Below are 27,750 nucleotides of genomic sequence, written 5' to 3'. Positions count from 1 at the left end.
GAGAGAGAAATTCTCCAACTCCAAAGCTAGCTTTAATTTTTAATTGAACTGGGACTACATAAAGACCATTTATATTAAGTGTCTGTAGAGAACAGCAGAAACAAACATTTAGGAAGACTTATGAAATTTTATATGTGATAAACCAAGAGGTTAATTTACTTCTTTTCTTGGGACATTTTTTTCTGAATAATTTGTCCTTTTTCTTCAGATGTTTCATTTGTCCAGTGTTCTTCAGATTCTTTAGCCTTCATTCTCCTGAAAAACAAAAACAAAAAACCTTCTTGGGGAGGTTCCCTTTTGGCAAGTTATATCTGACTAAATGAAAAGCATTTGTTAGTGATATAAGTTAATCTAAATTGGATGGTCATACTGGTTGATGAACTATCACCTCTTCTAATTAAGAGGTCTCTCTTGTTCAAATCGAACCTTTATCAATTTTGATGATATCCATAGCTTATCTTCTCCTGGAGAAACAAAAGCAAAACCTTGTCCCCAGCGTAACACATATCTTGGTTTTCATTCTGAGGTCAGCACATCCTTAAAGTATATAGGCTGATTTAATTCTGTAGTTTTTTCTATTATCCAATGTCTCTCCGCAGCTGTTGTTCCTTTCTCATTAGCATTGAGAAAATTCAAAGTTAATAGAGCATTATGGAGTCTATTTCTGTGGGGGGGGTTGTTACCCCTTTCTGTTTATTTAGCACATCCTTTAGATTTCTATTTGATCTTTCTATGACTGCTTGGCCTATAGGATTGTGTGGTGTACCTGTAATATGCTTTATAGTGTAATAAGCAAAAAACTGTTTCATTTTACCAGAGACATATGCTGGAGCATTGTCAATTTTAATTTGTGCATGTGACCCATGATGACCATAACTTCTAGCAAATGAGTGATTACAGAATCAGTCTTTTCAGAACTCAGAGCATTTGCCCACTGAAATCCTGAATATATGTCAATGGTGTGGTGTACATATTTCAATTTTCTAAATTCTTCAAAGTGAAACACATCCATCTGCCAGATTTCATTCCTCTGAGTACCCTTTGGGTTACATACTGCTGGTAGTGGAGTCTGGTTGTAAAAGGAACAAGGAGGACAGTTTCTTATAATTTTCTTGGCTTGTTGCCAGGCTATGAAAAAAAAATCCCTTTTTAAACCCTTTCTATTGACATGATGTTTTTTTTTTAATGAAATTCTGAGGCCTCCAGCACATTTCCTATCAATAGTTTATCAATCTTGTCATTATCTTGTGCTGGAGGTCCTGGCAGATGGACCTATATGGGATCAGATTTGAGTTATATATAAAGGATGACTCCTTTTCCTGATTATATCTTGTAACTGAATAAATAACGAAGTTAACCCTGACTCATCAGGGATATATTCTGCAATCTCAATATGTAATACCACTCTTTCAGCATACTAAGAGTCAGTAACTATGTTGAGAGGTTCCAAAAAATCCATTAATACCATCAAAATAGCACATAATTCCAATTTTTGAACCAAATTATAAGGACTTTGAACCACTTTACTTAAATTTTTTGATTTTTATCCTGCCTTTCCTTGTTTGTTTGCATCTGTATAAAATGTACGGGCTCCAGATATTGAAGTTTCCCACACAATGTGAGGCAGGAGCCAATTAGCTCTCTTTATAAGTTGAATTCTATCGCTTTTGGGATATTTGCTGTTAATTTCTCCCAAAAAGTTACTGCAAGCTCTTTGCCAAGGTTCACTTTCTGCCCATAATTTGTCAATGTCCTCCTTAGTGAAAGGTACAACAATTTCTGCTGGGTCTATTCCTGCTAATTGACAACATCTCAATTTTCCTTTTAAAATCAACTCAGAGATCTTTTCCACATAAATTTTTAATTTTTTACTCTCTTTATTTGGTAGAAATATCCATTCCAATGTAATATCTTCCCTCTGCATTCAAATTCCTGTAGGAGAATGCTTGGAGGATAAAATAACCAAAATGTAATCAATCTTTGTATCCACACGATCCACATATCCTTCCTGTACTTTCTTTTCCACCAAGGCCAATTGTCTCTCAGCTTCAGCTGATAATTCTCTTGGACTATTTAAGTCCTTGTCACCTTCTAAGGCTTTTAACAAATTACTCAGTTCATCATTTTTTACCCCAACAACAGTCCATAGATGGGAAATATCTCCAAATAATCTTTGAAAGTCATTAAGAGTCCATAATCTCTCTCTCCTAATTTGCACCTTTTGGGGTCTAATTTTTTTGTAGACCTATTTTATATCCTAAATAGTTAATAGAATCTCCTCTTTGGATCTTTTCAGGAGCAATTTGTAATCCTCAACAAGGCAGAATTCTCTTTACTTCTTCAAACATTCTTTCTAAGGTATCTGCGTTGAATCAGCTAGTAAAATATCATCTGTGTAATTATAAATTATAGATTCAGGAAATTGTTTATGGATTACTTCCAGCAGCTGTCATACAAAATATTGGCACAGTGTTGGGCTATTTAACATTCCCTGTGGGAGAACCTCCATTGATATCTCGTCTCTTAACTGGCTGAGAATTATTATAAGTAGGCACAGACTCTGGGAGAATGTTGAAACAGCAAGCTCAGTTATTCAGGAAGAGGAAAGCCTTATATATCCTCCACCCCATGCTGTGGGGAGGCGGTCTGATGAATATGCATCTGCTGGTGTGGCATGGCTGTCTCTCATTGGTCCAGGTCATTTCCAGATCATGTCTCAGCTGCTGTTGCTAAGGCCCTTAGGCAGACCCAGGTTGGCTCTCAGAAAGTATCTTTTTAATGGTTTTGGGCCCACTGGCCCTCAAGCCTGTAAGGGATGAGTCAGCCCATAGTGCACAAGAAAGAGGGGAGGGGCTGGTTGGTGGGTTTGGTAGTCATGCAGGCTAGACCCGGACAGAGAGCTTGGAGGTCACGGGAAGGATTTGATAGTTCTTCTAGAACAATGGGAGCATTGCCACATTCTCAGCAAAGGACTAACATGATCAACAGAAGGAAGGGGAAATGAAAAATATAGATCATCAGTTCGTTGTGAATCTAGAAATCTCTTTAGGAAGTGGAGCTAAAGGGACCTAGTTCCACACTCTGGTCAACTAGAAAAAGCTGCTCCTGGAATGGCCTATTTCCTATTAATGTCAGCTGGGTTTATATGAACATGAACACACTGCCTGCTGAGCTCTGCTGACCCAGCACAGTCCCTGGGATGTGGAGATCTCCTCCCCACAGCAGCATGCGAATTGCTGGGTGATGCCGGCAGCAGGGCTGAACCAAAGTAATAACTGCTTTGCACCCAAAGCAAATAATTTCTCCATTGCTGAGAGTAAAACTAACCTGTTAATAAGTGAAATATCTGAGTCCTAAGGCACAGAGGGCATGGGAAAGGCAGTGATACAAATATCTCTTCTCCTGTGACTGTGCATAGGGGACCACATCCCCACGCTCCAGTTTATGGGGTTCCACATAGTGTCTGTGGCCCCTCCCACTCCAGATACCTGATTTTAGTGACTTTATTGAGGGTTCATTGACACAGGATCGATGGTCTGTATTTAAGGCACCTAACTTGAGTTTGTGCATTGGTACACATCAGTAAAACTATCACTATCATCAAAATACTGGCATATCATCATCAAAATCTGGACCCTTCTGTGCCCTTTTCCACCACAGAAAGCTCCAGTTTAAATGGAACCATTACTTTAATCAAAATTCTGGTGTATTTGCTTAACAGGCAGGGGACCTCTCTCTCTCTCTCTCTCTCTCTCTCTCTCTCTCTCTCTCTCTCTCTCTCTCTCTCTCTCCTGTGTGTGTGTGTGTGTGTGTGTGTGTGTGTGTGTGTGTGTGTGTGTGTGTGTGTTTGAGACAGGGTTTCTCTGTGTAGTCTTGGCGGTCCTGGAACTTGCTTTGTATACTAGGCTGGCCTTGAACTCACAGAGATCTGCCTCCTTCTACCTCCTGAGTGCTGGGATTAACACCAAGCCGGCTGGGTTACTGTGGGAGGCCAGCTGTCACATTTTAAAGGGTTCCTATGAGGAGGAGAGAGGAATAAGAAACTTTTAGATAGAAAGATAGTGGAGAGGAGACAGACAGAAACACAAGACAGCTTTGAAAGGACCTGAATCAAAATCCACCAGCCCCTTCTGTTTCTTCAAAAGCGCTTTTTATAACAATGCCAAGGGGTGGGGCAAAAGACTTCCCCTGCTAGATCAAAGCATACCACACAGCCAAGTGTAGACCCTTGGTAAACGCGCCTGTGGTCAAATCATTACTTTATGCGGTCCTGTTGGGTAGAGCAAGCCCAGATCTCATTAGGAAACCTCTGTGGGTCTCCAGAGGTTACCTGTCTCTTAAAGGGCCCTCCTGGTCTGTTATCAACCCAGAACACTGGAAGCAGCGGCTTTTCCGAGGAAGGCCACTCTTCAGAACCCACTCACATCCTTGATGTAAGGTTTTAAGGATGACGTCATTTTTCTGAAAGAGAGCTATGTTTGCTGCAGGGAAGCGAAGGTCCAGCAAGGGTCCTGTGGCTGACCCCACTGTCTCTGCTGTCACCTCACAGACCCCGTTTACAACGGTGAAGAAGGGACGGCTACCACCACGGGCACCTCCGTTCAGAGCATTGAGCTTGTCCTGCCAACCCACGCAAACCATCATGGAAACACGTTTGGCGGGCAGATTATGGCATGGATGGAGACGGTGGCAACCATTTCTGCAAGGTTCTCAGTGATGGTCTGGGGGTGGGGGCCCAGGAAACATGGCTTTTCATAAGTTATGCAAAAAACCGTGAAATGTCTGTTCTGTAGCCTTTCTTGCTCTGTGCACCAATCCGGGCATATTTGTTCTATGAAGGGAAAGTTTGGCTTTTAATCTCTGGGTCAGCTCAGTGACTGGGGAGGCTGAGGAATAAGTGTGATCCACATTGGCTGGCAGTTGTCCTCACTTGTCCTACCCCAATCCACAAGTCCCAGTGTCCTGGGACCTTTGTCAGGAGCTGTCAGGATGCGTATGACACTCTAAGAACAACAAAAAGCGTTGATTTGCTTTCGGAAGTGGAGGGACTTCCGTAGAAGACAGACCAATGCCAAAGAGCCGCCATCCTCAGGAAATGCCCGCTTTGTTCCCCCAAATGTCGGAGGTTGTGTTCAGATCCCCTCCACACATAGTCCTCTTGAGTCAAAGGAGTTGTCTGCTTAGAAAACAGGTTGCTTGCTTGCCTAGGGCAGCCATTCAATGAATCGGTTGTGCTTGAGACTCCTCTGGAGGATGTCCATCTCCGGTTTTCTCTTCCCTTCGTTTCCTTAGCCGCCTGTGCCATGGGCACCCCTTTCTGAAGTCTGTGGACATGTTTAAATTCCGGGGACCATCCACAGTTGGGGACCGCCTCGTCTTCAATGCCATAGTCAACAACACGTTTCAGAACAGGTAAAGTATGCTCCTTGTGCCGACTCAGCAATGCACAAACAGCGCTTTCCTTTCAAATGAGGGGTATGGGCTGCATCACAATACCGTCCAATTGTTTTTAAACTTCACTCCATATGGGCACATACTCCTGTTCTGCCCCTGTTCTCGTCACACTCAGGGAATTGTAATGAATTGTTTTGTCCCATAGAGTGTTGGGACATCCAGCTGGCCCGGGATGGTTCCAATTGGTACCTGCCATCCTACCAGAATGGGTTCTTCCTTTCAGCATCCATGATGGGCTTGTTGCTTATGGCAGTGAGCTCAGACTACATCACAGTTATTTCTGTCATTCCCAGTACATAGTGAAAAGGTTTCACAAGGTGGTTTGTTTGTTTGTTTCTGTTTTTTATTTTTTGGCTTTTTGAGACAGAGTTTCTCTGTGTAGCTTTGGAGCCTTTCCTGGAACTCACTCTGTAGCTCAAGCTGGCCTCAAACTCACAGAGATCTGCCAGCTTCTGCCTCCTAAGTGCTGGGATTAAAGGCATGCTCCACCACCAACCATCTGTATTTCTGCCAAACTTCAGCCATTCATTCTTTTAAACCATAGAACTATTGTTTTTAAGGAAGAAAACGTGTTTTGAGCCCAATTTAACTCACGGTCCCCATGAACTAAATACGTCAATGGATGTGTGTCTCAGTGGGAAAGGAAAATGGAAACTCACTCAGGCACCCCCAAAGTTGATTTTAGCAGTTGTACAGATTTGCTGACATCCAAGGAGAAAAACAGAGCCCTTGTCCTCTTGTTGCTTGGTGGGAGGGGAGGCCGACCACGCCACGGTCCTCCTTGCCCACCACCCTGCATCCCCCTTGCAGTGTGGAAGTTGGAGTGCGTGTTGAGGCCTTTGACTGTCAGGAGTGGGCTGAGGGCCGAGGCCGCCACATCAACAGCGCTTTTCTCATTTACAATGCTGTTGATGATCAGGAGGAGGTCATCATCTTCCCCAGAATCCAACCCATATCAAAGGTCAGTTGTCACCATGCAAGCTTCAGTGACCTGTGGGCACAGAGCTCCATGTAGCTTCCCACCGGCAACTGTCTCCAAGAGGTTTGCTTTCTTCTATGCCTAACCAAGTACAATGGGCTCTTTCCTTTTCTTTTTTCCCCAACATCACTCTGGTGATGTACCTCTCTCTACAATAGATGCTGTTGTGGAGCATATGGCTTTCTGTGTCTCCTTTTGGAATCTGCTATCATGTCTAGGGCATCCGGCTCTGGATGCTGCACCACATTCATGGGAAACCTGTCTTTCTCATTCAGGAATCAACTTAGTGCTAATGCTCACCCCCTCTAAACATTCTCGAGTTAAATCTGTGTGATTTTAGTAGCAGAAATTAAAAAAATCTCCACTTTGAAAAGGAAATGAATGGCCATCAAAGTCGCCGAGAGGCTCAGACCTCACAAGGAAGTATCACAGAGACGCAGAGTCACAGTTAGTCTAGGGGAAGGATACTTAAGGATTGCAGTGACAACATATTAGAAACTGATTGGTTGTACTCTTTTTTTAAAGGATGATGTTCGACGTTATCAGGGAGCTATTGCAAGAAGAAGAATTCGCCTAGGCAGGTAAAAGGCATAAAGTGTGAGGATTTCATGGGCTCTTCTCCATCTGACTAGCCACTCCTGGGGTCCCTGTTCCCACATAATGGGGAAGAAAAGGGACATAATGTTTCTGAAAAGTTAAAAATGGTTCAGCCTGGAAATAGTTCTTCCTGATTCCCCCACCAAAGAGCATGTTTTTTTAAACAAACAACTTCAAATTAAGAAATGATCATTGGTCCTTTACTAAGCATAGAGGAAAAAAAATTGTTACTTAATATTTTATTTTATTTTTTCCAGGAAATATGTTATTTCCCACAAAAAAGAAGTTCCACTCAACACACAATGGGATATAAGCAAAAAGGTAACGGTTTGACAATTTGGAATGCTTCATGTAACATCACACCATCACAGAAGCGGAACCCTCCTTGCTTAACAGGTCCAGGTTGTACCTACATGGGTTAGGTAACAAGGCGAACTGTATAACCCTCCATTTCTAAACGATGCCACTGGTTATCTTACTGTCAGATTTGAACTCTGTGAACAGCTTCCCAATTCTGCCCCCAAGATGTTATGACACCAGCTGGCATGGGATGTCTCAATCTGGTGTCTTGCCTTGATTTACAATGATTGGCATGCTTATCAACTTGAACTTTTATAGAGCAAGGATTAGTTATGTCAAGGGAGATGGTTCAGTGGTTAAGAGCACTGGAAACTCTTCCAGAGGACCCAGGTTCAATTCCCACATCCACTCAGAGGCTCACAACCATTTGTAACTCCAGTTCCGGGAGCTCTGACGCCCTCTTCTGTCCCTCATAGGCACTGCACACATGTGGCGCACAGACATACATGCAGGCAAAATATCCATATATATAAAATAAAAATAAACACTTTTTTGAAAAGAAGGATTAGTAATTTAAACATTTTTGACTGTGAAATCTAATGCAGGATCCAAGTTTACTTATCACACACATTGTTATAAGTCACACGGAAGGGCATCTGTCTTGGCTCAGGATACCAACTCAAAGCATACACATCTGATGAGCACGTAGTTACCTTGTCTGGACTTTGAGCTAGAAGTTAGATAGTAGCAGTAGATAGTTTAGTTTGAGCTCAGCATTATCACTTTGGCTCAATAGACGCGTCCTCCAACACTGGCCATGGTGGAAGCAGAAAACGATGGCTCCCAAGCCTGTATATTGAACACATAGCTTTAAATTTTTTTGTGTGTGTGCGTTTTAGGGATCCCTAAGTAATGCCAATGTGGAAGCTCTCAAAAATTTGGCATCCAAAAGCGGTTGGGAGATTACCACCACCTTGGAGAAGGTAAGTGCCCAATGTTTATGCTGTTGCTGCCCATAGCAGATTAAAGCCAGCACGGTTATCATGATTGTCAGGCCAATCCGCTGCTTTGCTCAAGGGGCAACTATTGTCAAGAGGTGGACTTCCTTCTAGCCCTGGGCCTCCCTGCTGGATGACTTAGAGCACTGCTCATCTGTACCCCACACCTCTGCCTCCTGGCAGGCCTCGGTTTTCACATTCCACCTTTTACCTCTCACTCCCTTTTCTACATCTCCATCCACCCCAACCTGATGGTCTTGATGATCCAGGACCAATACTTCTCCATAAGTTCTGTTTTGACGTAATGCACTTCTCTCTCTAGTAGCTCATTTCATTGTGACATCTCCGAAACGGATTTGTCTTTAAAACTAATTTGTCTTTGAATTCTATTCTGTCTTGTGATGATGCTTCATCCACAGTTGCTGTGAGTTGATATTTAAACCTTACATTGCAATTTAGGTTTTCAATTATGTTTTTTTCCCAAACAGATAATAAACCTTTTAAGAAGGAAGTCATTCTTTTAAGAAGGATACGATTTCTTTGTATCTCTCTTAGCATACAATTTTGGCATATTATCCAGTTGAAATAAGTGTACATCATTTGGGCCTTAATTTTAGGATGTTGGAGGACTCTTGGAAGCCAATGCTCACATTCACTAGACTCTAAGCTCTAGGGGACATTGTGCTCAACCACTGTATTCTCAGACCATGGTAGATGGTAGTGTCTGACCCTTGGAAGATAATCGGGGTTGCCAGCTTTGGGGTATGTCTGTTGTGGACTGTTGCTCACTGTCAGTGAAACACTACCCCAGAAAACAGGTCGTCAAGTGTCCAGACAGTCCTGGAACAGTCCAGGTTGGCAACTTCAGCCACACCTCAGTGTCAGCGTGGATCAGACTCAAACAACCCTCTCACCTTGGACTCTGGGGAACTTCAAGGCTGTTTCCCTTGTCGTATCCAGTTCTCACATTGCCTTCTTCTTCTTCTTCTTCTCCCTTTTTGTTGTTTGTTTTGGTTATTTCCTTGTCCACCCTGTTGACTCTTTCCAGGGTCTTCCTTATGCCCTGTAGATCCAGCGAGCTTCCCAGGTCTACTGGGCTCAGTGATGCGGGAACAGGTTTAATAACTCAAGCATTGGTTTCTCACTATTGCTCATAAAAGGAGCTTCCATACTTCTTTCCTTTTCTGGAAATGAAATCTGTCTCTCACTTTTTTTTTTCTTGCTGGCTTCTGAGCATCATCACCAACAGGTTTTACCCACCCCCACCCCAGCCGTCTTACTCTGTAGCTGGCCTTGAACTACATTTCCCTCCCAAGAGCTTGGATCACCAGTGTGTACCACAGCCAATTTTTGATTCTTATTTTCAATGTAATTGGATTTGAAGTCTTATATTTATAATAAAATTGGACCATACTTAAGGTTTTAATGCATATTTGACTTTCTATATTTAGGGGTAGAAATAACTAAAAGTAATACAAGAAGCCAAAGGCAAAACTAGAAATGGCATACACGCACATGAAACTGCTCAAGAATAATATAAGGAAGTTCGCAAACGAGGGAGATAGTGTATTGTTTCACCTATAGAGAGAGGCCAGTTCTAACTTAGGCAGGTTAAGGTACAGACGGACACAGCAACCAAAGAGCCCCCAAAGGTGCGATTCTCACCTCTTGGAGGTAGTGTCATGAGGGAAGATGAAGAGAGCTCTCTGGGCAGCGCTCAGCTTGAACACCTCCAGAGTCCTCCAGGGGCTAAATTACCACGGGGGGCCTGGCCTGACAGGCATGGCTAGTTTAAGGAGTATCTGAAGTCTGAGAGTGTGCCCAAAAAATGGTGAAAACAAAAATGGCATAGATTGCCCAAAAGTCCTCTCTGGGAAAGAGCCCTGGTATAGACAGCTGACCAGAGGGGATCTAGTCTCAGAAAAGCTGAAGGAGACAAACGAGGCCCAGAGTGCCACCTGCCCATCCCCAGCCCTTGTCATCTGTGGTAATCCCCTGGTGCCCCTAGGCCTCTACAGAAAGTAGTTTCTGCTGGGCAGTGGTGGCTCACGCCTTTATTCTCAGCACTCAGGAGGCAGAGCCAGGCAGATCTCTGTGACTTCCGGGCCAGCCTGGTCTACAGAGTGAGTTCCCAGGATAGCCAGGGCTGTTACACAGTGAAATGTTGTCTCAAAAAAAGTAATTTCCTCTTCCTGTCTATAATGTAATCTCAATAACATATTTACCAATTGGTACAAAAAGTCTAAAATGTTTATTGGAATACTAGTTGACATCCAAGCAGAGATCGGAGCAGAGCGTTATTATGATGAAAGCAGTTCCACTAATGGAGTCTGCGCAGACTTGCTTCAGCGAGTCTGGAGCTATTTGTGTTAAGCTTCATTTCAGAGAATAAACTGTGCAATCTCACCAGACACCGGAATTGGTTATGAATCCTGTCTACTTCCATCCCCATGAGCAAAGCAAAGCCATTATCTTGGGTAGCTTCTTGGAGAATCTTTCCATGGAGCCAAAACTGGATTGGTTACTGTCCTCCTACTGTGACAAGACGCCATGACCATGACTGAGGCAACTTATAAAAGAAAATGTCCCATTAGGCTTACGTTCCAGAGGGTTAGAGTCCAAGATGGGTGGTAGGAACAGCAGAGAGTTCACAGAGCAACCTTAAGCAGAAGGCAGAGAAAACACCCTGGAAATGGCACGGACCCACCACCACAAGCCCACCCCCAGTGACACACCATCTTCAACAAGACCACACCTCCTAATCCTTCCCAAACAGCCGCCAACTGAAGACCAAGGATTCAAATGCCAGAGACTTGTGTGGGGCATCTCATTCAACTCCACAGTGGCTTTTCTCTGGCAAATCTAAAGAGAGCCAAAATGGACCACTGCCTTTCTTTGTCTCTTTTGCATCCATGACATTGGTTCAGGTAGCAGGATAATAAGAAGGACTTCCTGCTCCCTTTGCCTTCTCAGGGAAGGAATAGATGCCATTTACTCATCTACTATGGATAAGTCAGTGAGTTCCATCTGTGAAGGTAAAATTTAATGGTGGCTACTCCTTTTGGCTCATGGATAAAAATACATCTGGAAGCTGGAGAAAAGCTTACTGGAAAACTACTGGTTTAATTTCCTAAGTCTGTCACAAGAGAGGACCACTCACTGGGTCACTTGAACAATAGGAATCTATGGGTTCTCTCTTCTGAAAGGGGGTGTTCTGAGATCAAGTGGAGGCTGGCTGGTTGCTTGTTAGAAGAGACCATTAGTGCCTCACCTCTCGCCTGGCTTCTAGACTGTTCTAGTCAGCCTACTGAGTCTTGGCTTATAGATGCATCACCCAATCTCTGCCTTCATCTCCACACAGTGTGCTCCCCATGTGCATGTCTGTGTCCAGCTTTCCTTTTCTATAAAGACATCAGTCATATTGGGCCCACCTTTCTGCAATATGACCTCATTCTAATGAAGCATATTGGCAAAGACCCCATTTCCATATAAAGTCACCTTTCAAGGTACAAGAGATTAGGGCTCTACCATAGAAGTGTGGGCAGGAGGGGACCATGATTCAACTCTTAGCAAGTGTTCAGCCCAATGTTCTCTCACCACCACCCCCTGATTCACCAAAGGAGACCATGACAGTCCCAAAGCAAGCATGTGACCAGCTCCACTGATTCTGCAGCACGCCGGTAGCCAGGCCTAGAGATGCCTGGCCACCACGCTTCTCTGTGGATTTTCACCAGTGGATTTCCTTTGGCTTCTGTGCTGTCAGCAGCCATGCGGGGCTCCACCTGGACTTGTTTGTATCTGATGAATGCTCACAGTCTAGGCCAGGCCTTTCTTTGCAGGCTGGAATTGAAGACACCCATGGCCTGGAAGGGATGCACTTTTACATAAGCGAGTAGTCACCTGTTTGTTTCCTGCCTAAGCTTCCTGTAGTTTATTTCTCATTCCTTCATTCTCATAGTGAGGACGATATTAGGTACAGATATAGGCTTCAATAAAGGTCAGTTCTTCACAGCTCGATTTCTTTCCATCTGCCCAATTCCTGTGGTTGAAGTCCTAACCTTGTGTCTGTTTGTCTTCTCCCAGCTGGTTGCCATGGGAATGATTATAAGATGGAAAATTTCAACACTAACTTCAAAACACCCTGAGAGAGATGGAGAAAATGAGCAGAATAGAAATGTGCTCTTAGCTGAACACATAGATCTGATAATTTAAAAAAAAAAAGTTGGAAGAAAGCTCAAAGCCACAGAAATGATATTAGTGTTTAAGTATATGTCAAATGGCTCCTGCTTATCTCACAGATACTATATATTAGAAACTGGCCTTGGGAATCAGAAAGTCAAGAATACTTGTGGGGAAGAAGTGTGTTCCCGGGGTCCTTTTGAGAAATTGAGTTTGTCCTAGAGACAGTTGGCTTGTTTCCTGGGTACCTTTACACTACTCAAGACATGCCTGACATCCTGAGAGAGTGGTGTAATTCACAATCTTGTCTCTAAAGCCTTAGGGTAGAGGAGGTACTGGTCTGTCTAGCACTGTGGTGACATTCTCTATCTTTAGTGTTCGGAGGCAGGAAATATCACAGAGATCAAGATAGACTAGCTTTTGTTCTTTATTTTTCATAAAAAAATGATACAAATGAACTCACCCCCATACTATGTGGATGGCACAGAACTAGCATCCTGCTCAGCTTCTGGGCATCCAGGACTGAGGTGAAGTTGTTGTTTGGCTTCCACTGATAGATGCCTTAACTGGTGCAGGCACTTAGGACAGCAGCATGTGTGTGTATGTGAGTGTCTCTGAAAGCAAAAAATATTGTTCTCTCTTGTAATTTAATTTTTCTTCATATCTTTTAGATCAAAATATATACCCTGGAAGAACAAGATGCCATATCTGTTAAGGTTGAAAAGCGTGTTGGCAGTCCAGCACACACGGCTTATCATCTCTTGTCCGACTTCACAACGCGACCTTTGTGGGACCCCCATTACATGTGAGAACAAACTTAAATGTTTTTTCTTAGTCCAGCCTGACATTGTGGGAAGGATAACCTCAGTTGTACTTCATCTCCATGGCCCAATGCATGATATATTATTTCAGGAATTTAGAGAAGTTCTAGAGCTTGCTTTGTCCAAGCGTCTGCGTCAGGTGACACTGACATGCAAAACATCATCATTACCCCCATCCGTTTGTCGTCTGTATTGAGTTGGCACATGTGGCCCCACATCTACTCCAATACTCCTGACAAATTCAAAGCTGATGCTGTTCCTGTTTCTGAGTCGGGGCAAGGCTGCACTGACAGTCGTGTCAGGGCCTGCTTTGGAATCCAGCTTGGCCAGGCTCTGGAGCATACACCCTTTTTTCTTTGCTACACAGCCTCATGGCTCTGGAGGAGGTATTCAGTGTCTTCCCAGAGCTCTTTTCCTGTGAAGCCACGAGTCTTAGTGAAAAGCTAGCAGTGAGTCCCAGAGAAAAACTCTGCCTGCTGCTCTCTCTTGATTCTCTCTTGATGATCTGGTCACGCCCTGCTTCCATCCATCCACTTCTCTCCTGCCACTTTCTGTCTCAGCATTCCTGGAGCTGTCTCTTCCATTCCAGCTTTGCTGGAATATGATTGGTCATAACCATCCATAAGTCCCAATCTCCGTATTTAAACACTTTGGATAAAAAATGTGTGTTTGTGCATGTGTGTGTGTATGTGGGGGGGGGGGGGTTTGTGCACAGCATCAAACATGTACATATTTCTTTTACTTCTTCCTTTAAATAGTATAGCAACTATCAACATGCCATTTACTTTGTATAAGTGGTCTGGAGATGTTTTAGAGCACACTGAAGGATGTGCAAATGTTATCATGAAAATACTATGTCATTGTACATAAGGGACTTGAGCATCAAAAGTTTTGGTGTTGCCACAAGTCTAGGGATGACTGTAGAGCTGTGAGCCTTGTCGGCTACCCTGTAGTGACAGGTTCCACTCAGGCTTAGCCTCCAAAGCTACAGAACACTGCAGCATCTCAAAGACACCTCGTCTTTCAACAAGTTATTCTAAATGTTTCTGCCACAATTCTACTTGACTTGGCATTCCATTGAAATTGAACATGAATGAATGGAGAACCCAGTGAACTCATTTCAATTCAACCAACTTCTCTTGTATTCCTACTTAAGAATCAGGATCTTCATCAAGTGTTTGCATTTAACTCTCACAATAACCCCCTAGAAACTCCCTAGAGACTATTATCCACATTTTAGAGATGAAATAATAAAAATGATGTGTCTAACATAGTATGGCCAGGAAGCAGCAGTCTGAAAATCAAAAGCAAGTGGTTTAGCATCAAAAGTTAGTGTTCTTCCCAGCATACTACATCTCTTGAGCGCTAGGACCAGCCATATATCTCACTCATCTTCAAAATGATTTATTTGATCCTAGAAAAAGATAATTTTGTGAAAAGCTTATTGCTTTCCTCTGCAGTTTTGAGGGAGGTGACCTTGGAGCCAGACAGCTGATGTCTTCCCATCGCATGTAAAATTACCCCTCCTGAACAAACAGCTCTATCCAAAGTCAGCCTATAAGCAGGGGTGGGGACGGCGGGGGGGGAGCGATCACAACAAGTGAATACAGATGTCACGAAGGAGATCAGGCCAATAAATAAGGGAAGCGAATGGCTCATTCTAGCGGCCAGGAAGCATGTCTTTGAATACTGTTCTGTTCACACAGATCCTGTGAAGTCATAGACCAGGTGAGTGAGGATGATCTGATATATCACATCACCTGTTCTGTGGTAAATGGAGACAAACCCAAAGACTTCGTCGTACTTGTGTCACGGAGAAAGCCTCTCCAAGATGAGTGAGTACACGCAGCTCCTGTGGTGCCCCAGTACTGTCTGCCTGAGACTAGAAATGAAGGGCTCTGGAAACAACCAAGCCATCGCGGACATTTCTAGTCTTTCCTCATATTCATCCATACATAACATCAGACAGTTTTTCAAAATATGTGAATCTTTAGTTACTGTTTAAAAAATGCATCCATGCATTGCCAGCTGTGTGCAAAGGACCCACAAGCACTCTAAAGCAGCCCCTTCTGCTCTATGTAGACTAAAATGAATATTTGAAAAGACTTCGAGACTTCTAGCTATCAGTAAACTCAGCAAGAGGAATGAAAACATCAGAAATTGACTTAGAATTCACAAAGGCCGTTCTGTGTTAGCCATCCAAACTGGCTTACTGTGTGCTAGGGCCACGGGCCAGAGTTTGAACATGGCCTTCCCATGCACACTGGACCACACAGAGCCTGGAATTGAAAGAGCCATGTCCCAAATAACTCCCTACACGTGTGGGCTAACGTCCATCAGTGTTCACTGTAGCATCTTCTATCCTGTCAAAGGATATGGCAAACAAATTGATGTCTATCTGATAAATTAGGATAAATTCGAAATGCAGAGTGGTGAGCCACCTCCAAGGAGGGGAAAGTGGTTATATGGGGGAACAAATAATATAAAAACATATCTCTAAATATTTATTGTTAGGTGGAAAATCAAGTTGTGGGCTGTATTTGCAAAGTGACTGTATTTGTATAAAAACCTACATGTGTGTTTGCTAACGCTGCTGCTTGGAACAGTAATAAAATCTAGAGAGTGCGTGTGAAAGGTGAGAATAGTCACTCATGTGACAGAACAGGATTACAGCTAGAGCAGACTGGAGGGCCACTTTTATTTTGTAGTCGATTGCATTCTTTATTGTTTGAATATTGGTTTTCTTAATTGAAAAATGCCAGGAAACTGAAATCATAACCCTTTAGGGCACACTAAAACTTCAGTGTTTCCAGGCTTGTGCCTTGTGAAGTTACCTTATTCCCTGAGTTTGAAGGTCACTATAGAGAAGGTTTTTGTTGGTTGGTTGGTTTGTTAACCTGAACCATTCATCCAGAGGAGTCTCGTTTTTCAGAGCTCACTCCAGCCAAGACAATGACATTGCCTCATGGGCTGGGGATGGTCAGTGTTGGAGAACTTGTCTAGCATGGAGTAAGCCCTGAATTTAACCCCTAGAACCACAAAACCAAATTCATAAATGCCAGTATAAATTTGTTGAGAAATTTTCTGTCTAGCAACTATTCTGACATGGAGTTAGAACATGTGTTGGTTTTTAAATGCGGCACTTGTTACTGTGCGAGAAAGGTCACAAGACATGACAAAACCCAGTATCAGAGCTTTATTGGGGCGCAGAAGAGAGTGACCAGGCCTGTGAAAGATGTGTGTAGGGAGAGAGGGGGCGGGGAGGAGGAGAGAGCAGAAGAGAGGGGAGGAGCCTGTGACAGGCTTTTTAAGGATGCCCCTGCACATGCGCAGGTGGGCTTACGGACTTATGCCACACATGCGCAGATTGCCTGTGCAGCGCACGGATGACGTAAGATGTAAGGCCCCTTACTTAGCCACTGAACTGCGCATGTGTGCGGCCATATAGCGGAGGCGTGGCAGAATCCTAACAACATGTGCTCTTACGTTTCAGCAACACTTACGCTGTAGCAGTGAAGTCTGTTTCCCTGTCGTCCGTCCCGCCATACCCACAGTACATCAGAAGCGAGGTCATATGTGCTGGGTTCCTCATCCAGGCTGTGGACAGCAGTTCATGCACTGTATGTTTGTTGAAATATTTGTACCTTAAGTCATTCTCACAGATGTGGGAAAACCTCTTCATTCCCCTAATCATTAATTAGATCTCCTAATTAATCATAGTCTTGTAATGTGTGTCCTCACTAAAAAAGATCCCTTTGGTCCCTGCTTCCAGAGCCATTCACCAACAGTTGCAGTTTCTTGAGTGAAAACTCTGCAGTCAATAGAAACTCAACATGCTGTGTTTTCTCTTTGACACAGGTAGCGTACCTGAATCAGATGTCAGACAGCATCCTCCCTTACTTTGCTGGCAATATTGGTGGCTGGTCAAAATCCATTGAGGAAGCTGCAGCCGCTTGCATAAAATTCATAGAGAATGCTGCTCATGATGGACTTAAAAGTGTGTTATAAATGGTCAGTTCTCAATTACCTGTAATTTAATTTCCCAGGCTTAATTCCAAGTGTCCTTAGCCCTTTCACTCGGCAAGCTTTGGGGCCATACAATGATTTAATGGCAGCCTAAGCAAGGTGCAGTTAAGAAGATATTAAAAACCAGCGTGTGTTCTGGTGATTTGGATTCAAACTACAAGACCTCTAAAACCCCATTGTACAGACATTGGGAAACTGCCTGGATGCAATATTGTCACAAAGTTAGTGAAAACTCTCACGGACATCTCCAGATTACAGACGTTCAACGTGTATTCTGCGATGACAAGTTTATAAAATGTGAAACGATGGCTTTAAGGCTTTAAGCTGATGGGTGTTTAATATTGTTCCATGGGCAGCAGATGTCTCTGTCAGGGGTCTCTGAGAAGATGTATTCCATGTTTTAGAACTTTAAATTAGGAAGCATTAAAACATAATGGAATTCAATCAATTCTGGTAATAGGAACTACTTTACTCCTGTCATTTTACATATATTCCAGGTAGATGGCCAATTTAGTACCTATTTCTCTATATATGCACACCAAGCACCTGTAAAGTGTGATATTACAAAGAGAATATTGACTGAGCTCTTCTTTATAGCTATCCCATTAGCACTTTATCCCCTAGACTTCAACATTTATCGTTCTACACTGTGATAGGTCTTAACCCATAAGACAAAACAGAATGTGTCCGGCCAGCCTCCTTCAAAGGATGACTTTTCCAAATTGAAGATCTTCTTTAGAGTTGAGAGCAAGCCACAGGCTCGGGCCATCCTGCTGTGAGCTCACCACGTTTCTGCCTCCTCCCACCAGCCCCCTTGCATAGTCTAGGGCTGTTTACAATTATGTTTACTTATCTGTTTCAAGTTTTCCTGCATGTGAGCTTTAGACTGCATTCTAATTCTATGAATTACTATTTATGTATTAAAAGAGTCAATATGTGGAATAGAACATTCTAGAACTAAAAAGACTTCTGGAACTATTTTACATTCTAAAGGGTAACGGAATTAGTGATGAAGGGCTTATATTACACTACAACTTAGTGTGTGAAAATTCCAGACTTCTGAAATGAAGACGCTTCCAAATGCTATATGTATGCATAGGCTTGGTCTTTGATTTTAGTTCTTGAAATGTTTTCCTGAACAGAAATGGAAATATTGTGAGTATCTTTAGCTGACTCACATTGAGTCATAGAGATGCTGTCCGCTCCCGTTTGCAGGGTCCACCTTACACAGGAGGGACAGTAACTACATAGAACACTCTCACCTATTCTAGGTTTTTCCTGTACCACATACTTATGATGAGGTTTGGTTGATAAGTTAGAGATTTGCAATAGCCTTTAATAAAATAGAACCATCATAGCAATATGCTAGAATAAAAACTGTGAATACGAGCGCCCTCTCAAAATGTCTTGCCATGCTGAGCTGACCTTTCTCCCATCTTCCTGAGATGGGGAGAGAGGACACAGTGTCCACAGATACAGAGCAGCTAAGCAGAGGTGAACTCTGTAGACACCGAGACACAGCATTAGCTGCTGTTGGCCTTCTGTCTTGAACACAAGCACTGTAGTATTGTAACGGGAATACTGAGTGTCTCAAGGACAGGAAAACACTGTAGATTCACTGGATGGGAAGATGATGGTTCATTCTCCTGGCAGGACTAATTTTAACACACTACACAGAATGCTGCATAATATTGCTTACAAATCGCTTCATTCTAGAATTTTCCATTGACTATTTCCAATGGTTGACGGAGTGACAACCAGGCACACTGGGTTGGCTGGGTGACATGGGCATAGACCAGCATTCTCTGATATGATAGTCATTAGCCTCACAAATTCCTTAAAATTAAATGAATTTAAAGCAGTTCTTCAGCCACGCCAGCCCCCTTTCACGTACTGCTGGTCACCCAAAGTTGGGGACTGCTGGAATGGGAGGTATGGGCGTGAAACATGTCCATCTTCAAGATCTGTTCAGTTTGTCTCAGTCTTATGACGCAGGCAGGCCCCACTGTTTTCCCGATTTCACCCAACCTGTCAAAGAATTTCATCTTCCTAAAGGTTTTGTTCTGTGCTTCTGAGCAGAGATGTAGAGCCATCTAGCTGGCTGTTTCAGGATCATTCAGCCCATCCTGTATTGAAGTGTTCCTTTTCAGGATGTCTTGTCTTTGTAGACTTTGAGAGGACATGATACAGGAAAAGACAGCAGCATGCTGGTGTTTTCTTAGGCTATTCCAAAACTAAACCTACTGTCCAAAACAACGCTACAATGCGTCTGAGTTGTGAAGCACAACAGCCCTTGGGTTTGCTTTGTCTTAAAAACCTTTTTATGACATTTTATTTATTTGTTTTATGTGTATTCATCTGATTGGTGGGGGTGGGCACATGCCACTGCACCTGGGTGAAGGTCAGAGAACAACCCGGGGGCATCAGTTCTCTCCTTCCACCATGTGAGCCCCAGGGCTTGAAATGAAGTCATCAGGTTTGGGGGTCAGCCCCTTTACTCAGTGAGCTATCTTTGTGGGCCATGCAGTTCTTCTTTATTATAGGAAGATGTCTGCCCCGTCTGCCATTCATATACTGAGATCTTTTCTGCTAGGCATTCTACACTCTGGCTTCTGCAAGGAACTGGAATGTACTTTTTATAGCATAAATAAAATGAATAAATAATATGCAATGTCGGAAGGTCCACTATCTGGGAAAATAAAGCAGGCAAGGGAGATAAGCTGGGAGGATTGATTTTAGGGTGACTAGAGATACTTGAGCATAAACCAGACACACAGAGAGAGTGACACAAAGACCTGTAGCTGTAGGATAGACCCCACCAAAGGGTCGTCAACTCCCAAGGACAACGCTTCTGCCTCATTCTAGGAAAAGCAGAGAACCAAGTGAGCCTGTCACGAAGTGACAGATAATTAAAAACAGCTGAAACTCAGACAACATTTCTCTCCCCTCTAGTGCCAGGCTCTAAGCAAATGTGGATGTTCTAAGGTAAGCTGTTGACGGGTTCAGCAGATGTCAGCTGGCCAGGGGATGAGGACAGGAAGTTGTACTTCGGATAGGGAGGCTCTCATCAGGTCCTATCCCCAACTATAGATTGGGATATTGGTACATGGCAGTTACTCAGGGAGAGAGCATCATTCTTGGTTTTTTTGCAGAGGGTGGGAGAGGGGATGGCTACTGGCAAGTTGCCTATGTTCCATGTCCCATACCCTTGCACATATGGGCAGCACTAATTGGACTTAATGGGTTATTTAAATTAAACAAACAAACAAACAAACAAACAAAAAGGACAGGAAGCTGGGAGTGATATTGGGAGGGCTCAGGAGGAACTGGTCGGGGAAGATGGGGAGGTTGGATCTTATCACATCTTGTTGTATAATGTATGAAATTCTCAAAGAATACATTAAAAAATAAAGTTTTCAAGCTCAAAAAAGGAAGTCACTTAAATGCAGATTTCACTAGAAACATACTGCTTTTACATAATTAGAGAAACACCACAGGAAATCACTAACTAGTCATTATTATTCAGACAGAAATATTAACAATTGAACAAGCATTTAGTCTTTCATTATTATGTATCAAATTCGTGCTCCAATGTCACTGTCCTGTCTTGATTTCTCTTAATAAAGCCCATAACTGGCATGATTAAAAAAGAGAGGAGATTATGGTCGGTTTTCCTTTTGAGCATTGTGGTATTTTTATAGAACGTTAGAGATTTTGTGGCCGTTTTTATGGTGTTTTCCAGTGCTCCTAACAAGACCAAGAGGTTTTTTATTTAAAAATAAAGCTCATTTCTGTTTAGTCTGCCTGGTTTTGATACATCTGAGCTGCTGTGTGCATCTCCTTCTCTTTCACCTCTGCCATAGGAAAAAAAAATCTAGGGGAAGAAAGGAGAAAATGGATCAGATTGTGAGTTCCCCGACACTCAAACACCTGTCGGGAATGACAACTGATTTTAATAAAGTTCAAATCAATCAGAATACGTTTGTAATACAGCATCGCATTATTCTGTTCTATTTCCAAGCAGGTGAAGTGTCAGGACATCCTGCCATGGTTGGGGGTTTGTTGGAGTTGAGTAAATATAGAGGTATAGGTGATTTTCAGGGAGTGAATACAAGGGTCTCCCATGGAATCTAACCAGATGAGGAGAGGAGAGACTGTGGTCAAGGGGGTGATTTTATTTTTTTCAGAAACAGTCTAACAAATTTTTACTGACAGTTTAAGGGATAGTTTTGAAAATATGTATTAAAAAGGTATATGTAAAGGAGTATGTTTCACAGCTTAGGATAAATTATTAAAGCAAGAAATATTAAATCCATTCATAGATTACTTCTTCCATTTGAAAATACCTGGAACCTTAGCTCACTCAGGGCCTCACTCTTGCTGGCTCTGAGTGTGTCAGACTCGGAGACATCTATATCCTGGTTCTCAGTCACAAGTCAAGATGACCACTGTATGGCGTCAGGTCAACTGCTAGCTCACAGGCAGAGGTCAGCGGGAGGGACTCGCTCTTCTGCCACTGACCACAGGGCCTGGTCAGAAAGTTCAGGTTCCGAGTCTCTCAGGTTCCAGGTCTGTTCTAGGTCTCAATCAGTCTCTTAACACCCTGTCCCCATGTCTGAAGTCTGAAGCATCCACTTCAGCACACCTTGTTATTCTTTTTTTTTTTTTTGTTTTGTTTTGTTTTGTTTTTCGAGACAGGGTTTTTCTGTGTAGCTTTGCACTTTTCCTAGAACTCACTCTGTAGCCCAGGCTGGCCTCGAACTCACAGAGATCCGCCTGCCTCTGCCTCCCGAGTGCTGGGAGTTAAGGCGTGTGCCACCACCACCCGGCCACCTTATCACTCTTGTTAGACTTGAGGAGCCAAAGAAAGGAACCCACATGCATTCTGATCCTGTCACCTGCTCTGTCTCAAGCAAGATGGGCCTCTGCGCCTGAACAAAGAGTCTCACGCCTTCTGCCAACAGCCACACAACTATGACAGCCTCATTTTCTTTTTTAGCTTATTCAGAACCTCAGCCTCTTTGCAGTTCCCAGCCCTAACTCAGCTCCCCTCTCACAAGTCGGAGAAATCTTAGATTAAAACGTCCTTCCCCATCTTATACCTGTCAAGATGAAGCTCCGTATAAAAATCCACACATTTTACACTGAGGCCGTCTTTCAGTTCCTGTTTTGTGACCTTTTAGAAACATTTAAAAGGAGTTAGGATGAATACTGACACTATTTAAGAACACATTCCTCCCGCCTGAGTTCTCTCCTTTCCTTGCCCGGCTTAGAGTCTCTGGAAGATCCTTGTATTCACTCCCTGGAAATTACCTGTGTCTCTCTTTTCACTCAGCTTCTCCAACAAAACCCAGCCGTGGTAGAACTATCCCCGTCGTTCCCCGCCAGTGTGAGCAGCTGGGAACTGTAGACTCATCTCACTTCATAGTTCTCATCACTGATACCAAAAGGCATTGGGGGCTTCGACAACACTCTCAACGTGTTCCCGAAGGTACACTGCCTCAAATGTCTGCCTCCTGCACCGCCTAGAGCATGAACTTTGGAAACAGCCCTCTGAGAAGGCATAAGCCCCGAAGCACCTGTCCTCATATCTACGCCCCTCCCACCTCTGCTCCCTTCCCATCATTAGGGTTGGAATCTCTCCACCATCAGCCACAAGCAATTTCTCTTGCCTTCTAAAGTGTCTCCCCACTTCCTTCTACTCACTGGCAAAGGCCTCTCTTAAACCTTTCCTATCCATCAGACCTTGTAATAGTAGGGGCTTGTCCGGCTCTCTCCTTGATCTCTGTTCCTCTGTCAGTCCACCTGGCTCTGGGTTTTCGATGCCGTCTGTTCATCGGTAACCCCCACTTCTGCATCTCCTCTTAGCCTGTACTGACGCTAACAGCTAACTACATACTTAAAGTTTCACTAAGACGCTGTCATTTCAAAGTCAGCATCTCTAAATCACTCTGTAGCAGGCTTTCCTTCGGGCCACCAACCAGCTCTCCAGTCATGACCCAGAGACTTACTAGTTATGAATGCTCTGCCTTATCTTAGACTTGTTTCTTGCTAGTTCTTATAAACTTAACCTGGTTCTCTTCATCTGCTTTTTGCCTCAGGGTCTTTTACCTTTCTTTCCCCCTGTTGTCCATCTCCGTGTCTAACTGGCTGGTGTCTCCCTCACTTTCTCCCTCATTCTCTCCCCTCTTCTCTTGAGCCTAGACTCCTCCTCCTATTTATTCTCTCTGCCTGCCAGCCCCACCTATCCCTCCTCCGCCTAGCTATTGGCCATTCAGCTTTTTATTAGACCAATCAGGTGCCTCAGGCAGGCGAGGTGAAACAGCGGCACATCTTTACATAGTTAAACAAATGCAGCATAAACAAATGCAACACATCTTTGCATAGTTAGAGTAATATTCCACATCAACACTCAATCTGCTTCCTGTCCACATTAAATCTCCCCCTCCCACTCCACCCCCTCAGCAAATCTGATTAATCCTATGTTAAAAACAGTGTCAGGACCTGACTACTGTAAATCAGTTTCAGCACACCAACTCACACCACCATCTGCTCCCATCTGGACACCACTCATCTTCCTGCCTCTTTTCTTCCTCTCTCCTTCCCTCTCTTCTCAGCCCAGACTCTGCTCATGCCACATCCCTTGTGATGAGCAATGTTGCATATCACAGGAAAGGCCAGGGTCTCCTGAGGGCCTGTGTGGCACTTTAGATAACTTTCCAGAAATGTTCACTCTCTCCTTGCATCCCCGCCTCCACGGATTGATGTACTCATCACCTGCCTCCGGGCTTAGCCACGTAATTCCTCCACAGAACGTTAGTAGACATGCTGCAGCCAAGGGCTGGAAGGCTGTTCTTGGAAATGGTCTTGCCCTCTGGCATCTTTGCCACTATCTGGAGACACACACATCGGGGTTGGCTGTTGGTTTGGGCAAAGGAAGAGAGACATGTATACTAGAGTAGCTTTAAGTGAGGCCAGCTTAAACCAGCTGACTCCCAACCAAATGGCTAAGGGATGCAGACCCTCCCACATGAGAGTTGCAGAACTTGCCCAGCCAAGACCTCTGATGCACATTACTGCATGCTTCTGAGAGCCTGCAGTTCCTCAGCAGACACTGGTGGATCCAGCTTAGAGGACAGCACTCCTACTCACTATCTGGCCTTCCCCAGCTAGCCGACCCCTCACGCTTTTCCAATCACACTGATCTCTGCGGCTCACCAGCCATCAGGCTCGCTCCTACCTCAGTGAGGTCTATTCTTACCCTGCGGAGACGCCAGGCTTACTGTCTCATTTCTGTCTGATCTTCATGTAACACATACCTATCCTCACCCCTAAGACCTCCCATTCCACTTCTAGGTTTCCTGTTCACTGGTTACCATTGCCTAACTGACAAACTTTTAGCCATTTTTTCCCCTTTCATTCCCAATTCAAATGTAAGCTGTACAAAAGCCAGGATTTCTATTTTGTTCATTGTTACATCCCCAGTACTTGTGTACGTACTAAGCTTTCAGTGGATTGTCTGAGTTAAAATAGCCCTCTCCCCAACATCCTCATTTTACTGTTAAAGCCTGAAAATTTCAAGTATCTTTGTATCCCTTCTCTTCACAAAAACAGTATGACAGAATTTTATCCTACATTCATTGGACACTTCTCTGTTTATACACTGTCGTGGTTTGAATGTGAAATGTACCTTGAGGCTCAGCTAGGGGAGGGCCTTGGGGTGGGGCACAACTGGAGGAGGTGGATCTCTGGGGGTGGGGTGGGGTGGGGGAGTGGGGTGGGGTACGGTGGGGTGGGGTGGGGTGGGGTACGGTGGGGTGGTGGGGTGGGGTGGGGTGGTGGGATCTTAAGGTTTCTTGGCTCAACCCCACTTCTTAGGGTTTCCGCTTCTGATTGCATATCCTGCCTCACGCCCTGACCACCATGCCTTGCCTGCCAGGATGGACTGCATCCTCTCAAATGGTGAGCCCAAATAAACAGTCTCCCAGAGGCGGCTTCTAGTCAGGGTCAGCACCGAGAGCAGTTGACACACGTCCTTTATGGTAAAGCACAGGCATCTGTGTTACTCCTTTGCTTTACTCAGAGCGGTATTCATTCCAATTTACGCACTTACGCCAATGTGGCTTCTTATCCATTTGATTCCATGTATTTATGTGTGCGGGGGGTACATGTGCTATGGTGCACATATTGAATGACCTTAGCCCTTCAGGCTTACACCCCCAAGCCTCAGGAAGAGAGAAACTTCAAGCACCAGGAAATGAGAAACTAAAAATCTAGTTCCAAGGGCCACCTGACTCAGCCACTACTCAATCACCCCTGTGACAATATAACAATGTAAAAAGATTTCTGTTAAGAAATGTGCTCAACTGTGACTGGGATAGTTGCAAGTGTTCCAGGAAGGACCACTGTGACCTGTGTGTAAGCTCCACTCCCGCCCTGATACCCCCCTTGAGGTTTACGTAACTGTACCCCCTCTGTGATCACCCTGTGATCAGGCCATGAAATTGTATGGGAATTGTAATCTTGTGGGTTTTGTGGGTTTTTCCTTTAAAAACCCCCATGTGGCTGCAGTAAGATGTGGCTCTTGCTCTTGGGAGCAGAGTTTGCCCTTCTGTACAGAAGCCAATAAAATCCTCGTGCTGTTGCATCAACTGGACTGGAGTCTGGGTTCTTGGGGCACCCACTTGAGACCCTAAACTTCGGGGTCCAACAATATAAAGTAGAAGGTAGCCCTCAGAAGTCGGTTCTCCTCCCCCACCATGTGGCTCTCACGCCATCCCCCAGGAGGGCTCTTACCTCTCTTTGCATTGGTTTGCACTCGATTCCTCAGACCCTCACTTCTGCTCAAAGGGCAACACTGAAGTGTTTTACAGAGGAGCTTTGGGTGGTGTGTCCTATTTTATTTGTTCTTGATCTTTACATTTAATCTCAATGGGCAGAGTTTAGACTGAAAACGACATTTCTTCCCACATCACCGATGTCAGACGCTGTCTCCTGGCTTCCACTGTTACTATGACATGTTTCATCTCTAATACTTTAAAATTTTCTCCTTTTTTCCTTTTTGTTGAAATACTCTTTTTCTCACATATTCCGATTGTTGGACCCCAAAGGTTTAGGGTCTCAAGTGGGCGCCCCAAGAACCCAGACTCCAATCCAGTTGATGCAACAGCACGAGGAATTTATTGGCTTCTGTACAGAAGGGCAAACTCTGCTCCTAAGAGCAAGAGCCGCATCTTATTGCAGCCCCATAAGGGCTTTTAAAGGAAAAATCCACAAAACCCACAAGATTACAATTCCCATACAATTTCATGGCCTGATCACAGAGTGGGTACAGTCACGTCAACATGTACATTCTTCCTGAAACCTCAAGGGGGGTATCAGGGCGGGAGTGGAGTTTACACAAAGGTCACAGTGGTCCTTCCTGGAACACCTGCAACTATCCCAGTCACAGTTGAGCACATTTCTTAACAGAAATCTTTTTACATTGTTATATTGTCACAGGGGTGATTGAGTAGTGGCTGAGTCAGGTGGCCCTTGGAACTAGATTTTTAGTTTCTCATTTCCTGGTGCTTGAAGTTTCTCTCTTCCTGAGGCTTGGGGGGTGTAAGCCTGAAGGGCTAGGGTCTTTCACAATTAGTTTCCTTTCCCTCTACTCCTCCCATCCAGATCTATCTGCTTTCTGTCTCTCATTAGAAAACAAACAGGCTTCTAAGGAATTATAATATGACATGACACATACTAGCGCACTGGAATAGGGCAAAACAAACAGAAGGAAAAGAGCCCAAGGAAAGGCACAAGAAACAGAGATGCAGAGACTCACTTGTTCACACACCCGGGAACCCCATAAAAACACTAAACTAGAAGTCATACTATATACACAAATAGCTGGGCAGAGGTGGCGCACGCCTTTAATCCCAGCACTTGGGAAGAAAAGGCAGCAGAACTCTGTGAGTTCAAGGCCAGCCTCGTCTACAGAGTAAGTTCCAGGACAGCCAGAATTGTTACACAGAGAAACCCTGTCTCAAAAACCCTACACACACACACACACACACACACACACACACACACACACACACACAAATATATATATTACGTACAAATATATACTGCCACAATATATACACAAACATATTATGCACTGACTTTAGAGCTCCACTACCCTGTAAAAGTCAGGCAGGGCGTTTTCCCTAATCCAACTTCACTCTTCAGTCCCACTGACAAATGCTCACGGCTGTGTTTATTCATAGACATAAGCCCAGTGCCTGAGAACAAGCAGAGCTCGCATACCGGGTAGACAAAGTCAATGCCAACCTTCTCTGGCATTCCCAGTTCAAGGAACAGCCGATCATTCTGGTCACCCATCACTCCCACCTCTAGGACACTCCTTGCAGCACCT

At 44.0% G+C, this 27,750-nt stretch overlaps 1 protein-coding gene across 1 annotated transcript in view; it reads left to right on the top strand.

Annotated features, from left to right (window-relative positions):
• The window catches only part of Acot12 (acyl-CoA thioesterase 12), a 41,372-nt gene extending 23,613 nt beyond the window's left edge, over positions 1-17,759 (top strand). Inside the window, exons 6-15 of the mRNA XM_052742846.1 lie at positions 4,550-4,706; positions 5,293-5,412; positions 6,265-6,415; positions 6,959-7,014; positions 7,288-7,351; positions 8,230-8,313; positions 13,179-13,312; positions 15,035-15,163; positions 16,822-16,952; positions 17,191-17,759. Coding sequence (XP_052598806.1) covers positions 4,550-4,706; positions 5,293-5,412; positions 6,265-6,415; positions 6,959-7,014; positions 7,288-7,351; positions 8,230-8,313; positions 13,179-13,312; positions 15,035-15,163; positions 16,822-16,952; positions 17,191-17,336 — 1,172 coding nt within the window. The 3' untranslated portion in view covers positions 17,337-17,759. The remainder of the gene's footprint in view (positions 1-4,549; positions 4,707-5,292; positions 5,413-6,264; positions 6,416-6,958; positions 7,015-7,287; positions 7,352-8,229; positions 8,314-13,178; positions 13,313-15,034; positions 15,164-16,821; positions 16,953-17,190) is intronic.
• The last annotated feature ends 9,991 nt before the right edge of the window (positions 17,760-27,750 follow it).

This window comes from Peromyscus californicus, unplaced genomic scaffold (assembly GCF_007827085.1).
Source record: "Peromyscus californicus insignis strain IS unplaced genomic scaffold, ASM782708v3 Scaffold_18__1_contigs__length_77618521, whole genome shotgun sequence".
NCBI lineage: Eukaryota > Metazoa > Chordata > Mammalia > Rodentia > Cricetidae > Peromyscus > Peromyscus californicus.
The sequence above is the reverse complement of the archived record's forward strand: the minus strand, read 5'-3'. Positions and strand labels throughout refer to the sequence as shown.